At 43.6% G+C, this 17,725-nt stretch overlaps 1 protein-coding gene across 1 annotated transcript; it reads right to left on the reverse strand.

The window, feature by feature from the left end:
• Window positions 1-4,861: 4,861 nt before the first annotated feature.
• LOC144135290 (uncharacterized) lies at window positions 4,862-9,996 on the reverse strand. The gene is made up of 4 exons (XM_077668004.1): window positions 9,871-9,996; window positions 9,417-9,550; window positions 7,606-7,723; window positions 4,862-5,210 (listed from the first exon to the last, which is right to left on the reverse strand). Exons 3-4 carry the CDS (start codon window positions 7,698-7,700, stop codon window positions 4,988-4,990), a joined length of 318 nt encoding a protein of 105 aa, XP_077524130.1. The 5' UTR covers window positions 7,701-7,723; window positions 9,417-9,550; window positions 9,871-9,996; the 3' UTR covers window positions 4,862-4,987.
• Window positions 9,997-17,725: the final 7,729 nt, after the last annotated feature.

Genomic DNA, 17,725 nt, shown 5'->3' on the forward strand with positions numbered 1-17,725 from the left:
CTGCTGAAGGCTCCAGAGAGAACAGCTCCTGTCATTTACCTAGACTAAGTGGCAGTATTTTTTTTTTCAGCTGCACCACATTGTCATAAAAGAGACAGCTCTCATTAGCAAATTTTTACTTTGCAGTTAACCTCGATAGCGTGGGGGCCACTTGAAGCACGGGTGCTTCTACACTGAGGCAGATAATTGAAAATTATATTTAACTTTTTATCGATGCACTTTACAGTTCGAGTTAACAGTGACTGTACAGTTCAGTTACCGTGCGGCAGGCCGGAGGTAATAGTCGCCAAAAACTCCCTGAAGTGTTTTTTTCTGTCTAGAGCATCCCTGTAAGTTTTCTTCAGAGAAGCATGAACGAGTGATCCTGTAATTAAAAAATTCCGCAGTAAATATTAACACACCATTCTACCCGATGTTTCTGTTGACTGATCCAATAGGATTGACGCTGAACCAGTAATGGTCACTGTGTAGATTGAAGGCTCAACTTCTGCATAACTGAGCTTCACCAGTGCAAATAATACTTCAAAAAAGATTTTTTTAATTTTAATTAATTGAGTAATTTTTCTTCAGGGGCTCAGGGTCAAGGTCTGTTTGAATCAAAAGCCAACTGCAGAAGTCCAGGCGTCGTTCGAAATCACTGCCGTGCAATTCGGGGTGCAGGCTGATGTGGAATGGGTATAAGCTATGCTTTAGTAGCACTCTCCACTTTGATGTGAGCTGGGGCCCTCGAAGATGTTTCAATTTCAAGCACGCTCACTTCCTTCTCTGATACCACGTACGCGAGGACTCCGGTGCCGACCTCTACACTCATTGTCTACTCCTTTTTTCTTCGCTCTCTGACCACGGTGCCACTTTATGCGAAGTTTAACGCCCATATAAACAAGGTGTTTGTGTGTGGGGGGGGGGGGCACAAACTTATTGATCCTGCTGCAGAGCAGCGCGGAGTTTCGCTGCTAGACGAGCGTTCACATGGTGTCAGCTAACCTTTTTCCAACATGCAGTGAGTTATGCGGCCAGACAGAGTACTACCACTTCTGCTATGCGCTCTGATCATCCTTCATCTCCTCCGAATAAATTCGTACGAGCCTACACGTTCCACTTTGATGGACTATGGCTAAATATCTCGACGTCAATCAGCATTTTTTCTTTTCGCATAAGCCCTCCATCAAATTCTTGTTCGCAGTTGCAACAGCAGCAGAATAGCTGCTAAGGACCGCTTGCTTGCAACGAAGACGTGGCTGAAGTTGCATACTTGGATCATCTGGTGGTTCCTTGCATCCCTTGAGAGGTGCAAGTGAGCCGTAAGCTCTGGCCAAAGGCGGCTTGGCCGATGAATCAGTGGGCAGTGGAATGCAGGCTCGCAGCATATTTTGTTTATTTCTTGTACGGCATGAAAACGCCGAGGCACAAATAAGAATACACACCTACCGTATGCAGAGGCCCACTAAGTTTGTTTATTCCAATTATAAATGGCAATAAAACGTGATTATTTCTTTATTATTCAAAGCATTATATCTTGTAATGTCGTTAGTAGCATCACAGCGGAAAATCTTCAAGCGCCTACCAATCGTTAAAAAGATGACGTTTCGACCCCGGCTTACGGGGACCTAGTTCACAATGTTCACAGTCATTGTGAAATAGGCCCCCGTAAGCCGTTGCCGAAACGTCATCCTTTTTAACGATTGGTCGGCGCTTGAAGATTTTCCGCCATGAACATACCCGACCAGACGGGTTTCCGTCGAACCCTAGATTTCATAGCAACATCACAGTGTGAAATAAAACTATTATCCTAGCTTATCCACGCTTCCACTGAGTTGAAGCAGACTTGGAAAACATTGCAGTTCAAAAATGACGAATTGTTCGCTATGATAATTTACTGAAGACTAGCTCCGCGATGTGCAGCTTACTTTGGCCGCTCCCGTTTTGTGCCGTTCCTAATCAAACAAGTGACGGCGATGGCTCCGCCCATTTCAACTCTCCCCCCCCTTTCCCCCAATAAGCATTTCTACTCCCAGTACAACCTCTCACACATTATCACAGGTCACATATTTTCTGTCGCTCTTAATCAGCCACCGATCTATCCCTTGTGGCTCAGGTACTCGTATAGGCCGCATGAGCGCTTGAAAGCTACATATCTTGTTTGTCGTACTTTGATTCCCATGCTATAATTCCCACAGAGCAACGGCAATGTAGCTTACTCCAGAGATGGGCCTTCTTTCAGTGCTGTACCTCACTCTGTCGGGGCTCTCTACCCTACTCATTTATTTTCTCTCTCTTGAGTGTATATCGTACATATATCTCATAAAATAATTATATAGAATAAATCTGGTTGCCGCGAAAAATACTCTCAACACCGTAGCCATTCTAAATGCGTCTATGCCCAGCACGTCCAAGAAGTGATTTTTTCAACCCACAGCTCTTAACTGGAAAGACCTCTCCTCCCACGTCACCTTAATGGCAAACCGTGAAAAATTCACGGTCACAGTGGAAAATCGTCAAAAATAGCCAACCGGCTTAATTCACGCCCAGTGCTAACGTAATACACCTTAATGGTGTATTTGAGAAATAAATGGTTAAAAGAAAGCAAGAGCCGCCGCGGTGGCTCAGTGGTTATGGCGCTCGGCTGCTGACCCGAAAGACGCGGGTCGGTCCGGGCTTGGCGGTCGAATATTGATGGAGGTGAAATCCTAGAATCCCGTGTGCTGTGCGATGTCAGTGCACGTTGAAGAACCCCAGGTGGTCGAAATTTCCGGAGCCCTTCACAGCGGCGTCTCTCATAGCCTGAAATCAAGAATTTCACAGCGACAATGAAATAAGGTGGACTTCTCTTTTTTTGCAGCTACAGCAGCGACACTTAGCTTGTATCGTACTCCAAATTTCCCGTATTTCTTGTGCTTATGATACGGCAGTAAATTCTGGAATACAATGGCACGACGAAGCAAGGAGCGTTACTAAGGCCGATACAAAGAACGATTGTTTTTTTTTTCTTCATTTACTATATTTTTTCAAATAAATGAAAAAAATATTTTCTTTCGAAGGAATAAAAGATATCTTCTTTCCTTCCACCCGAAAGACGAAAAATCAGGTTGTAGTTGCCGCAAGAATAATACTGCATCGAAGTTAAATGTGATCGAAGAGCCGACTGAATACACGAAAGATGCAAAGATCCTCTTACTCAAAAAGAAAAACCAATATGACATGCTAAAAGAACTCACTGATTATCATGAAGATTACAGTGGAGTCGATGAAATTTATAGGTTTTTGTAACGCGTCCTAAAAAAGAATCTTTTCAGTTATTAAACAGAGCTTCCTTGTTTCCGGCACATCGCACAAATGGCTGTTTAAAATAGGAGACAAAAGTATTTTTCCTGTGGAGCCGCGTTTAACCGACCGAGCTTCAGTGTGCAGATAAAAGCTAAATGAGAGTTTTATGTACTGGCGGAAATGGAATACCGAAACAAAGTTTTGCCGCTGCAGTTCTCAATATTAGTGGTCTTTGGGGGGAATTAAATGGCACAGTAATTGTCTCACATATCTCGGTGGACGCCGGAACCATGCCGTAAGGGAAGGAAGGAAGGTGGGAGGGAAAGAAGAAAGAGAGAAGGGGGGGGGGGCGGCTGTGAAGGGCTCCGGAACAATATCGACCACCTGGGGTTCTCTAACGCGCAGTGATATCGCACAGCACACGTGCAACTTTCGCGTATGCAAACTAAATTTGAACTGCTAAAAATAATGAATGCGCAGCTTTTGCAAAAAAAGCCGAAAAAGACTTTTTTTCTTATGTTGTATCATATCACCGCCGCAACTGGCGGCCACCTCTCGAAGCTGTAGATGTGACGTCACAATACTTCTGCTGCTTCCGCGATTCAAATCTCCATACACACCTGGTCAACAGGGTGTACTTACCTGTATACTTGTTTTGTCTAACTCTCCACCATTCAGCGGGGTACCTTCCGAAAGAAGCTTTCAGTACGGCGAAACAAAATGTAGAGAGTGTTGCTCCCGGACGGTGACAAGAGCGTCGTTTCTCCTGGCACACCTTCGCGTAGATTTCTAAGTGGTGACAATCTTCGAGACCTGCGGAATCGTGCTGCCAGCCGTCACAGCTGAACCAGACGCCTTACAAATTGCAATATTTTTTTTAGTTTTTTCTTCACGTGGATTATGCGACTACAGCAGCTGCGTCCAGAATACCTGGCGGAGCGCTTGAAAGACATCGCCAAAAGCCCTACTTTGTTCCATTTGTCTTCTCAGGAAAAAGTAAAGCAGAGGCTACCAGGTACGCCAAGTCTATGAGATGAGGAGCAGTATATTATCCATTATTCATTATGTTTAGCGATTTATTGAAAAAATAAACGCGGAAGGCAAAGATGCTGCTCATCGCAGGATATGTGCCATCGAAGCTTGAAGCACTTGAAATGAGGCTAGCGTAAAAAATGGGACAGAAAGGACAAGGAGGGGGAAAGGGAGAGGGCAGCGGCAGTGAAGGACAGGGGCAGGGGTATATGGACCGCTGCCACAGCATACAACAGAGCAGAAAGACTCACCTGTTAGGCAGGTAGGAGGGAGATAGATTTTTTAAATTATCGAATGAAAATTGCAAGCAAATCTTGTTTGCATGTTTCCTATTGAAGACCTTTGTCAAATCTTTATACCATTTGCCTCGCCATGCCGAATGCTGAAGTGTGAAAAGTTGCTGGCATCATGCCTATTTTTTACTCCATCTCTTTTCTCATTTTGTGACAAATATATTGCATGAGTTTTTATGGAGCGGAATCTTTTCTTCAAAACAAACACAGAAGCATGTCGATCATCTCTACACCGTAGGAAAAAATATCCGCAAGTCCTTAAGCAGATATCTTTCCGTTGTTAAGATAGCAGAAAACTTTGCGTCGAGATGTGGGGTGTGGTGGAGTTGGAGTATAATTCTGTGAAAGCGGTCGCACTCCCGACTTAGTCCTTCATGCGTTGTCACGCCAGGCACCCATCACCATGACGTAAACCGCTGCAGCAGCACCAGCAGTGCAAGGACTCCCAGTGCAAACTCTAGCTGCAGAAAAGCCCCGGCAGAGTTAGGCGACTCCTTGCAACCCCTCAGCAGTGCCATGGCGTCGTAGGCCCTGATGAAAGCAGCCTTGGCGCGTTCTAGGGATATTTGGCACGACGACTCGAAGGCTGGCTCGTAGCACTCGATATCTCCTTGGTATTCTCTGAAACGACGAGAACAGTGGAGCAGCAAACATCACGAATGCAAGATTCCCGTGTTTTTCTCTGCGAAAATAGACAGAAAATGTACCTGGTTGCAAAAGTGGCGAGTTACTTACGGATGTCAATGTAGCAAAGTCACGATGAAAGGAAGTTCATAAACGAGAACGTGTGCCTGAGTTTGACTTCAAACACTTCCGACGTCCCTCTCCTGTACTTTAGATCCTTCTAGTATATTTCACTTCTTTTTGGAAGTAGGCCAGGAGATGAAGGGTGGAAACGATGGACTATTTTGTCCACCGCTCAGCGCTGCGCATTCTCCATGCACGGAACTTTGTCATCCCATTTCCTACACATCTCTCATTTCCGCTTTCTCTCCCCAAATCGCTTTCCTACGCAGAGTAGCAAGTCAGCGGATTTAAACGCCGGCGCAATTCTCCTTTCCTTCAGTTAAAGGGCTTCTCTTTCTCTCTCGCTACTTCGTTTTGGTTGTGTTTCCTCTAGACTTATGAGAATATTCAATTTTTTTTAATGTTGAATTGAATACCTTTCTATTCTGATCCCTCAGCAAATTAGAGTTTCCTTCTTTAAATTATTTACAACTATTCGAATAGTTTTCAAAAACGGAAACTAAGCAGTCGTCACAGTGGACAAAACGCTCAACTACGACGCCACTCATGATGCAGCCACGTTCACTCTATGCGAACAGGAAAGTTCAGCGCAACGATGCGGTCCGTTCTTGTGGTCGAGTTCATAATGCTCATGCACGACCTCAAAGATTGGCTGAGGCAGTAGGGCTCAACTAGGCTTCCATAACTATGCAGCTATGCCTGATCTCCGAGGGCATGTCTCAGTTCGTGCTGGTCTAACTACTAAGGTGTGGTGCTAGTTGGTATGGTATGGTATGGTACGGTACGGCATGGTATGGTAAGACGTACGGTATGGTATGGTATGGTATGCTATGCTATTCTATGCTATGTTATGCTATGCTACAATACGATACGATACGGTACGGTACGGCATGGTATGGTATGGTACGGTATGGTATGGTAAGACGTACGGTACGGTAGGGTATGGTACGGTACGGTACGGCATGGTATGGTAAGACGTACGGTACGGTAGGGTATGGTATGCTATGCTATGCTATTCTATGCTATGCTATGTTATGCTATGCTATGCTATGCTATGGTATGGTATGCAATGCTATGCTATGCTATGCGGTGGTATGCAATGCTATGATATGCTCTGCTATGCTACAATACGATACGATACGATACGATACGGTACGGTACGATACGGTATGATATCGTATGGTACGGCACGGTACGGCATGGCATGGTAAGACGTACGGTACGGTAGGGTAGGGTATGGTATGGTATGGTATGCTATGCTATGCTATTGTATGCTATGCTATGCAATGCTATGCTATGCTACAATACGATACGATACGGTACGGTACGGTACGATACGGTATGGTATGGTACGGCACGGTACGGCATAGTATGGTAAGACGTACGGTACGGTATGGTATGCTATGCTATGCTATGCTATGCTACAATACGATATGATACGATACGATACGGTACGGTACGGTACAGTACAGTACGGTATGGTATGGCATGGTATGATATGGTATGGTGTGGTATGGTATGGTACGGTATGGTGCGGTACGGTACGGTAAGGAGCGTTTACAGTCCGAAAGCTGTGCATAGGCTGTGGGGGACGCCGTAGTGGAGTCCTTCGATTCACTTCGACGTTTAAGGTGCTAGTTCATTCGCTTTCGAATCATATACTGACCATTAAGCTCCCATACTGACTCTATATTGCATCCCCCTGGTGAAGATTAGTGGAGTGACTTTTCACGGATACACCAGTAACTCCATGAGATAAAACACCGTACTCCAGCACTGCTGCTATCGTTTGCCGTTTTCCTCCGTGCGCCTGGAGGGGTTTCGGATTTTCATGAGAATATTCCATTCGTATCCGATTCCGTTGTTGCCTACACTATTCTCATTCTATTCGGAAAGAAAGCTGCACTCCTGGTATATCACTCGGTTTTTAAAAAATGCTCTTTGCACTTCCGTAGTTCCCACGTGTTCCTACATCAAAAACACTACACTTGTTGATAGCTTGCACAACGAGTTCAAATCGAAATAGTGGTCAACTGGTGACCTTAAACGTTTTGCAGGTATTTCAGGACTATTCTGGCAATGACAGCTTTGCATACGTCTTCCTTACGCAAGCGTTGTGGATAATGAACATTGAAATAAGTTGCTAAGTATATTTTAGAAGTGCACAAAATTAACCAAAATGAATAATGTTTGGTAAGCTCTTTTTACTTTCTTTGGTTTAAGTAAAAGAAGCTGCAAAGCCTAGCGAATGCATGGAAGTAAAACTTACTCGCAGAAGGGGTAGATCAGAAAGAGTCGCTGCTCTCCTGGTTGAACTGGTGGCAGGTGTTGTTCCATACAACGACCGAACTTTTCTGGGTTCATGCACAGGAAGGCCGTTGCGAAATCTGCGTGCAGCATGGCCATTTTAGCACGAAACTGAAATGCTTATATGCCGAGCAGTCCTACGCGATAGCCACATCAAAAAGCATTACGCTAGCTGACGAAAGCTTGCACGGCGAGGCGGGTACGTGCTTTATTACACAAGCATCCCTTTCAAGAGAGTGCACTAATTCACCTTTCATTGTTTTTTGCTTGCTGGCTAACAATCCTGCGAACCCCTCACACAGCTCCAGATAAATGGCCTGGCGCTGCTAAGTCAACAGGCAGTTAAAAATACAAAAGCTATGCGGGAGATCGCTTCAGTTATGTGTATCTCAATTCATGTTCACGTGCCACAGGGGCGGATCTGAATCCGAAAACGCAAATTTTGAATAAAACCCCGTTGGACATGTGTTTTAAGATATAAGATGCCGGGGCTTTGTTTCTCATTAAGTGCCGTAGATTAGGACTTGATGCGTGCATGCGCGATCTTTGTTTTTGCATCAGCCGCGTAACAGGAACTCTTTAAAAGAAAATGACGAATATTGCCATATAAATACATAAGCAGCATTGCTAACGGTCCGAGGCAGCGACTGGATAATTTTTTGCTTTTAATAGCCGGCAATATATAATTAGTTGCTTTCTGAATGAAACAAATTTGAAAATCTCTTTTACTTTAATAAGACAAAACCAAATTATGTTAAAAATTAGTACGATACAAAGCATAAGGGGTAGCAGCATTAGTGTTTACATAAAGCGAATATTTTTTTTTATCGGGTGTAGCCATGGATAGTTTTGGCTGTGCTTTACTGAAAAAAACTCTCGTGAGCATTCTAAAGCACGCACAAAAAAAAAACACGGTATGTATTCGTAAAAAAGGAAAGTTAACCTGCTTGGACATGGAAACAAAAATTAATTGTTAAGAGTCCGTAGACGAACGACACCGCACTGGTGTGCAGAAAAATTTGACACTGAAGACGATTTGCAGTCGCAGTTTCCGGGGCAAGCTAAGCTCACCTCTCACATTCATTCAGTATTGAAAGATTTAAAATTTTTACATCGTGGACCTAAAATCGGTCGCAGTGGCAGCATAGTCTCGTGTAAAGCAGCAGTGTGTGAAAAAAAAAGTTATATCTTTAGGAGTGAAAACCGTGCTCCTGATTCTGAAGGCAACAAACAGTTCTTGCTCCGCGAGCTTCCCTGTTCTCTACCGCCGACGCCTATTTCAGTTGCAATCATTCCTCGCTTTTTCAAGATACGCATTGAACCATGTTTAACCATCGCTGATAATAATAATAATAAATGGTTTTTGGGGAAAGGAAATGGCGCAATATCTGTCTCATATATCGGTGGACACCTGAACCGCGCTGTAAGGGAAGGGATAAAGGAGAGAGTGAAAGAAGAATGGATGAGAGAGGTGCCGTAGTGGAGGGCTCCGGGATAATTTCGACCGCCTGGGGATCTTTAACGTGCACTGACATCGCACAGCACACGGGCGCCTTAGCGTTCTCCCTCCATCAAAACGCAGCCACCGAGGTCGGGTTCGAACCCGGGAACTAACCATCGCTGAGGCAAATCAAAATTTAAGTTGTTCAAACTATCCTTTCAAATCGTCTTAAAAGGAAACAAAAACATGAGGAAAAAATTTATTTGATGTTTTTTTTTCGCTCACATTTCTTAAACAGTTTAATTACCCTTGTTAATGTTCACGCTCCTCACCTTTCAAGGGAGTCCCCTCACACACGATGTCCCGCACCGCTTCATAGCCTTTTTCACGGTGGCGCAATCCGGATCTTACTTCGTCGGAGCAGTTTGCGAGTTGCAGGTGACACGGAGCCTTTTCCTTTACCTCGCTAAGTGAAAAAAACGGAGTTAAAAAGACCGTTAGACATTTCTAACAATAAATAATTGTTGGAAGTTCAGCGCTCTTCCTTGCCTGTGTACTATATCCCCGTCTCTTGCGCGCTGCTGCGCCTGCAATTATGTACCAACACGCCAAATTCGCCTCATTAAACAAAGACACTCCTTTTGGTAGTGAGCAGTATTACTGGTAAATTGCAGTACAAATTGAGAAAAGGGTATTTCGGGCTCATTTATTTTTTTAAGTACATTGCACGCTCTATAGTAATATATTCTTTATGAATAAATTTTTTGCTTACAAAGGCGTCCTTACCTGCAAGCTTTGTTAAATGCCTGTTCATTAAATTTGCCCCAAGGATTTGGATTAAACTCCGGATTCCATAGAAAGTTAACGTAGAGGTCGTAGCAGTGGTCCACATCTCGCGGTGTGCAGTGGTGCAGATCTATAAAATAAAACAAGAGCTCAGCTTACAAAGAAAAGAAAGCATTCTCAGGGCGTCTGTGTAGTCTTCGACACAATCCTACGAAGTCTCACAATATAACAGATTGTTTGTGAAATATCAGACTACGCTAGTTTGAACATTACTACAGTTTCTAGCATATTTTATGTTTACAGCAATATCTGAGCGAAATATTTTCGCCATGGTAAATTCCACTTTGTCAGTGCCGTACTACGTCATTAACGAGAACTTCTCAGCCATAACCGAGCTAACTCTAGGAGCAGATCTGTAGCAACAACAGTATCTGATCGTTCAGAAGTAACTACCCCTGTTAAAGGATCGGCACTACAGCCACCATTCGACAAGTAGGCATATTTGTGAGAGGTTGTCGTAATAATATCCTGCTAGATGCTCGATGTCGCCACATATTGACCTGAGAGATCTTAAAGCTCAAGTAATTAAAGCGAATCCGATATTATTGACTTTGTGCATGCTACTTCAACAAGGTACCACTTCTCATCAGTGTCAGTTCGATGGCATTCAGAGTCAATGTAATGTTTGTCTTGACTCTTTAGGAACCAAATTCACTAACAAGCCACTGAGATGTTCACGAGAATTCCTCATTTCCCAACAGCGGCGGCAACGACTTCTTCTCACCTGTTTCGTAGGGGTGTAAACCAAACTTGGAGTATTCCTTCGCTTTGACAGTGGATGCCAAGGAAAAAAATGACGCCGTCCCTGTATATACGAATTGTCATACAAAATAAGTGTAAATATGTGCTGACCGCGTTGAGGAGCGAGCGATTATCCGATAAACTGGGATGGGAAAATGAAGACGCAATCAACGAACAAGTAACGACGGCTACAAGCAGCGTCTGGGCAACAAATACCTCAAAAAAGCATAAGGAGGCCAGTAAGAAGTTTAGCTTTGACCAGAAGGTACTAGACACAAAGCTACGCAGTGGGACGAAAAAAGCAACTCACGAGAGTACACATAATAGCTTGGGCACCGTACTAAGCACGAACAGTTCATAACGTCCAGAGAAAGAAATTCAAACAAAATTTAGGAGACCCCATAAGGCAGGCAGTACCCATTTTGTGCGAAAAGCGAACGAAGGAAGAATTTGTTTGGAAACGAATCAATGTAAGTGAGGAAAAGACACAAAGATAGAAATGTAAAATTTATTTCTCCTACTGGCCAGCTAACCCAGTTGTTCTGACAGCACTGAAGATAGTACATAGAATAATTACTCACAGGCTGGCGTGAAAAATAGATGAAAAATAAATAAACAATAAATTTGTAGGCTGCTTGCCACTCATTCAGGACTGCATTAGTTTAATGTCAGGATAAGAGCAGCTGTGCATAATTTAGGACTGATGCAGATTATTATACAAGCGTTGTTTACCAAAACTGAGGTATCTCGCAAGCAGGGTCGATTGCTTTGGAGAAGCAGTCGGTCCCTTGCATACAGCCCCACGTGTAAGAACTCCGCTCTTCGGCTCCCTCAACTCCCCTCCCTCCACCCCTGTGGCAGCCATGGCCGACCTCATCAACCCACATACACCCCCCTTCCTCCAGCTCCTTACTCACATCCTCTCACATTTCTCTTTAATCCCTCTCCTTCGCTCAGCCCCGTTCTGGTGGTCCCTACTTATGGAGAGAGTTATAGGGCTGAGCATTCCCATTAATTTCTCTCCCCTACCCCCCTCCAGTGCGACGTACGAATCTAATAATAATAATAATTGGTTTTTTGGGGGGGAAAGGAAATGGCGCAGTATCTGTCTCATATATCCTTGGACACCTGAACCGCGCCATATGGGAAGGGATAAGGGAGGGAGTTAAAGAATAGAGGAAGAAATAGGTGCCGTAGTGGAGGGCTCCGGAATAATTTCGACCACCTGGGGATCTTTAATGTGCACTGACATCGCACAGCACACGGGCGCCTTAGCGTTTTTCCTCCATAAATACGCAGCCGCCGCGGTCGGGTTCGAAACCGGGAACTAAGGATCAGTTGTCGAGCGCTCATGATCCGGAGTTCCCGGGTTCAAACCCGACCTCGGCGGCTGCGTTTTTATGGAGGAAAAACGCTAAGGTGCCTGAGAATCTCAATTAACTCACATGCATACACCAGTTGGCTCTTCGCTTGGCGGAAAAGGTATACCGGGTGTTTGTATTAATTGTTTAGAGATCGTTATTTTCAACGATGAGACAAATACGTCGGTGCGGTCCGTGGAGGTGGATTCTACAGCAAGGCGGACATTATATACGTGATACAGTTCAGTGTTGGAGCGATTAATTAACTAAAGCTAACTAATGAACTTTTCACTTTTGATTTCAAGGCCAACATAACATAAAATAATAATAATAATAATAATATTAATTGGTTTTGGGGGAAAGGAAATAGCGCAGTATCTGTCTCATACATCGTTGGACACCTGAACCGCGCCGTAAAGGAAGGGATAAAGGAGGGAGTGAAAGAAGAAAGAGGTGCCGTAGTGGAGGGCTCCGGAATAATTTCGACCACCTTGGGATCTTTAACGTGCACTGACATCGCACAGCACACGGGCGCCTTAGCGCTTTGCGTCCATAAAAACGCAGCCGCCGCGGTCGGGTTCGAACCCGGGTACTCCTGATCAGTAGCCGAGCGCCCTAACCACTGAGCCACCACGGCGGGTAACATACAAAGAAGCCGAGTCCACACTTTTGCGGGAGGCAAACTTTACGTGTTTAAAAATGCATATTTTTTACGTTAAAAATTTCGCAATGCATAGCCAATAAAGAACACCTAAAAAGTGGAACATACAAAGAAGCCGAGTCTACTTTTTAAGTGTTTTTATTGGCTATGCATTGCGAAATATTTAACGTCAAAAATATGCATTTTTAAACTCGTAAAGTGGGCTTCCCGCAATGCACCATTTTAAAAAGGCGTCGCTTGGCCTTGTATTGTCGCGGAAATCGCGTTAAAGGCTTCTACGGCATAAAATAGACAAATTGCTTCCGTACTTGCCGCATTAAAGATGCGAGCGACACCATTTTAAAAATTAGCCTTGCGGGAAGCCAACTTCACCAGCTAAAAAAGGCGTACTTTTGACGTTGACTATTTCTAGCTGCATTGCCGATAAAGAACATTTGAAAAGTTAACTGAGCTTTTATGTCGACCGCCTTGAATTTCTGAATATAAAATTGACCCCTGAAATCAAAAGTAAAAGCTAATTAGTTAATTTTAGTTAAATAATCGTTTATTCACTGAGCTCTCTCACCTACTACTGCGGACAGAATTTTCCGGGACGCGAGATCTAGGGAAAAAATTTACTGCAGCTCCAACTCGCTATACAGTCGCCTGATATTGTGGAGAGAGGAAGGAGCAATTAGGGCTTTAATGATGTCATACAATATCAGGCGACAGGGTAGCGAAATGTAGCTACAATAAACATCTGCCCTAGTAGTCGCTTCCCTGAAACTTTTGTTGCCAGTAGTACATAATGTCCGCCTTGCGTGCAATCCACCTGCACAGACCGCACCGACGTATCTCATACAGGGTTTCAAATAACGAGCTGTAAACAGCTGAAAAAAAACACCGGGTATATAAGAGAGCATATACAAGGTACACATAAGGGGTATATATTGTACATACAAAACTCAATACGGCACGCAGGTAGCACTCACTTTTCTTGTAGCTTGTTGCAACTAAAGTAAATTGTGCATGCTACAATCGGGCGCAGTGACTCAATCTGTGCACTCAATCTGGCGGCGTTGGATGGGCTCGTTACAAGTCTCTCCATCGCTTTTAAGCCCTTGGGTAAGGGATACGGTAGGCTAATCTTAACTTTTCATTAAAAAAAATTATATTCTTCTTAGCTAGATCGGTTTTCTTATACGCGGTGTTTCAGATTATACAATGCAGATTATGTTTAAAAAGCCGTGAAGGATTCTTCGGTGCGGTGTCTATAATTTGTTTTTATGCGACGGTGGAAGATTATTATGTGATAGAATGCTTTGAACTTACTAATAACTAACTAAAATTAACTCATTATCTTTTTTATTTTTTGTTTTAAGGTGCAAGATTATATTGCTAGATTGAAGGCCGTCAAAATCGAAAGCGAGCTCAATTTTTTTTGTTAATTTCAGATCCGGCATAATGCTTCGAGATTGCGAACGTGGAAAAAAAAAAAACGTTTTCGAGGTCCCTTCAAGTTGGCTTTTCCTCACTGTGTATTCATAAAATGGGCGTCCCTTAAATCATATGTAGACGCAGTTTACGTCTTTTAGGAAATAGACGATGCTGACGTGACTGCCGTGACGGTGCCATGTGCAGCGGCACCATTTTATTAGCGCATGACTTCGCGAAGCCAACTTAGCGAGCTGCGTAACACGTATTTTATATGCTTGATATCTGGAAACACGATGCCGATTCAAAAATTCCATATTCTGAAATCGCATTCTATGTTGAATGTATTCAACTTCTCAAGATAGCCTTGGGCCTTGAAACAAAAAAATTAGAAAGTTGATCAGATTTTTTTCTTTAATTACTGGTATTTTAGTTGAATTCTGTTACATAATGAATCTCCGCCATTGCCGCATAATCAACCTTCACAGACCGCATGGACATATATATTGCACATATTTTTTTAAATCAATCTGTATTGAATAATTTCAAATACCCTGTACATATACTGACCTTGTTCAGATGCAGCAAAAAGAAATGCGCCAAGTATTAGCGTCATTACAGTGGTTCTTCCGGCCATCTCCAGCGGAATATTAGCACTGCTATTCCACGGGTGAAGGAGCTCAGTCTGACGCCACGCTTAAATCGTCGATATGTGTGACATCAGAGGATTATGAAACCCCAGATAAGTTACTATTTTACGGATGTGTGGTGACAAAATGTAACTGATAACAGCGCTAGCGTTATCATTGTCCCGTCCTGCTCTCTGTCGCCCCTGACCTTTGCCCATGTATGTATGGTGGTAGGCAACACCTGTTGATAACAGCTCACCTGCACGACTGAGAACCCGACCCGTGGTAACGCTGGGCCTCAAAAGCGGAGTGCGATTTCTCGTATGAAAAAAGGTCTCGCGACGTTTAGGACCAGCGTTATACAGAAATATGCTTCCTATAAGGCGGCATATATGTAACTACATTTTTCTCCGAACCTAAATTTTCTTTCTCTTACTTACCGGTTATTTTTTTACTATATTACTCCTAGCAAAGGAAGCTCTAAGATCGTAGAACGATTGGGCGCAGTATCAAACCATTGACTATATTTCTAAACATAAATCCCATTCACAAGGCTGGGCATAGCATCAAAGCCGCAAACATCCAGTGATCATTCTCACATAGCTCCTTTTCGACACGTCAATGTCATATCTTTATCAGTTATTACCGCTCATATCATCAACAGTAATAGCTGAGTTAATGAACGCTGCATTTCGTCGCTTACAGTGACAATACCTCCCAAGTCAGCCTTCACTGACTTTTCGTTTTATGGAATTCGCTTTGCTCAAAACCAAACACACACAACCAATTAGAAAGATAGTAGACATATTATGCCGTCGGATGCTTCTTTTTTTTTCAGAGCACCTTTTTCTTAAAATTAGCACTCGGGGCTGAAAACATTAACGAACATATTCACTACTGCAGTGGCTTTCAGAACGAAAACACTGTACATCGTTTTTTTTATTTTGTAAAAGATGCGTTCGTTCGCAACAAACATTAAGGTTCATTTGTGCAAACATGCTGTTTCACAATCCTTTCGCAAGTTTTGGTGCACTTTTTTCAGAAAATAAACCGCTTTGGCGAGTTCGTACTCTGTTAGAATTGCTCCCATTGGCTTTTTCATTCTCTCCATGCAAAAGAAATCTTGTTTATAATAAACAAACGCTGCCATTCAAGACAGACACAGTCGATGATTCTGGTACAATCCGCTTGTGTAAACTTTATTAAAAGCTTTTTTTTCCTCTCCGTGGACGAGTCCTATGCCCACCTCTCTGGCTATCCTTCCAGCCCAGGCCTCTCGACGAGCTTACCTGTTCGGGGGCACCTGTTAGCAAAAAAGTGGCTTCCTAGCTGGTAAATGTTTGGAAGGGCATTGAATTTACGATTAACGGGGAGGGTCAGTTTTAGGAGTTTCCCCACATTCGGAGTAGTAAGAAGGGTAGTGTGTTGGGTGAAAGATATGGGCCATTTCAGTAAAAGGAAGTGGCTGCGTATGTAGTAGTTGCCAGTGAGCGGCGGCGGATCAGTTCAAAAGGGGATGAGGTGCCGGGAATTCCCGAGATTTATATTTTGATGTTCTTCAGTGGCCAGCAATTCTTTTGTAGCCCAATGTGACAAAGGAGGGTGAGTCACCAGCCCGCGTCCGGACTCCTGGGTAACGCGCGCATTTCCGGGAATGTACTCATGGCAGCACCAAAGATATTAACCGGATGTACTGCAGAAGGAAGCGTTTGGAGGATATTTGCTGATGAGGGTGGAGCATATTTGCTGGTGAGAGTGGTATCAACTTTACCTTTCACACGAAACATATGTAACTTGTGCACGTGCTTTGTCCGACGTGATGCCTTAGTGTCTCGGCAATAAATTTGCGACTAATTGGTCAGACTATGCTTAGATTATACATGATTTTTGGCATAAATTCACTACCTTCAAATTAATCGCTGTTATCTTTGATTTGAAGGAAGCGCGTTCAAATGATAACACTCAAGAATGTTCTCATCGTCTTTATTCAAAAACTTTTGCAAACTTTACCTTTCACACGAAACATATGTTACTTGTGCACGTGCTTTGTCCGACGTGATGCCTTAGTGTCTCGGCAATAAATGTGCGACTAATTGGTCAGACTATGCTTAGATTATACATGATTTTAGTCATAAATTCACTACCTTCAAATTAATCGCTGTTATCTTTGATTTGAAGGAAGCGCGTTCAAATGATAACACTCAAGAATGTTATCATCGTCTTTATTCAAAACCTTTTGCAAACTTTATTGTTTGGAGACATGTAGGAGAAAAAGTGTCGGGGTATGCACGATTAGCCGACATCACAGCTGTCATCCGCAAGATGTAACGCGAGAGCGTCCAGTCCGCGTTTCTCCACGAAATTCATCGCTACTAAGCGGAGTGCATTGACGCTGACTCACGTATGAACTGCGAAATATTGCTACCAGTATGTAAAACTTTGTGTAATGTAACTTCTGAAATACAATAACCACGTGTTTTGTGTCTCACGTGCTTCGCTATCACTAGTGTTGAAAGTCTGTCTGAGCTCCACGAACGTTTTGAACATTAGGTTTGAAGGCTTCCTGTTCACGCTTCAGGACGCAGGCATTGATAGACGTTAATTGCAGTGGCTTGCCAAAGCGCCGGACTAATTCACATGCATTGCAGATTCGGTCCGATAGTATTGCACGAATTTAGAGCGTAACTCTGATGATGATTATGCATTTTTATGGCGCAAGGCCATCTATGGCCAAAGAGCGCCACGGCACAAGGCTTTTTCATTTTGTTCAAGGTGGGATCAAAGGCCTATTTCCCAAGAATTTCACCTTAAATAAGCCGCGAACCAGACCAGGGGAAAGCTTGTACCCACTGTATCACCGGTGGGTACCCGGCTGCATTGGGGATCGAACCCCGCACCTCCCGCATGCGAGGGGATTGCTCACCCACTTGGCCACCGCTGCGTTTGGAGCGCAACTCAATAGAATTCGAAGCATATCCCATGGATTTCCT

This window comes from Amblyomma americanum, chromosome 5 (genome assembly GCF_052857255.1).
Source record: "Amblyomma americanum isolate KBUSLIRL-KWMA chromosome 5, ASM5285725v1, whole genome shotgun sequence".
Taxonomy (NCBI): Eukaryota; Metazoa; Arthropoda; class Arachnida; order Ixodida; family Ixodidae; genus Amblyomma; species Amblyomma americanum.

Excerpts from the sequence above, each read along its gene's own strand:
- LOC144135290 (XM_077668004.1), bottom strand. The coding sequence starts at position 7,700 with ATGAACCCAGAAAAGTTCGGTCGTTGTATGGAACAACACCTGCCACCA. Across the intron at positions 5,211-7,605 it reads CTGATCTACCCCTTCTGCGA|AGAATACCAAGGAGATATCG; the intron begins GTAAGTTTTACT and ends TCGTCGTTTCAG.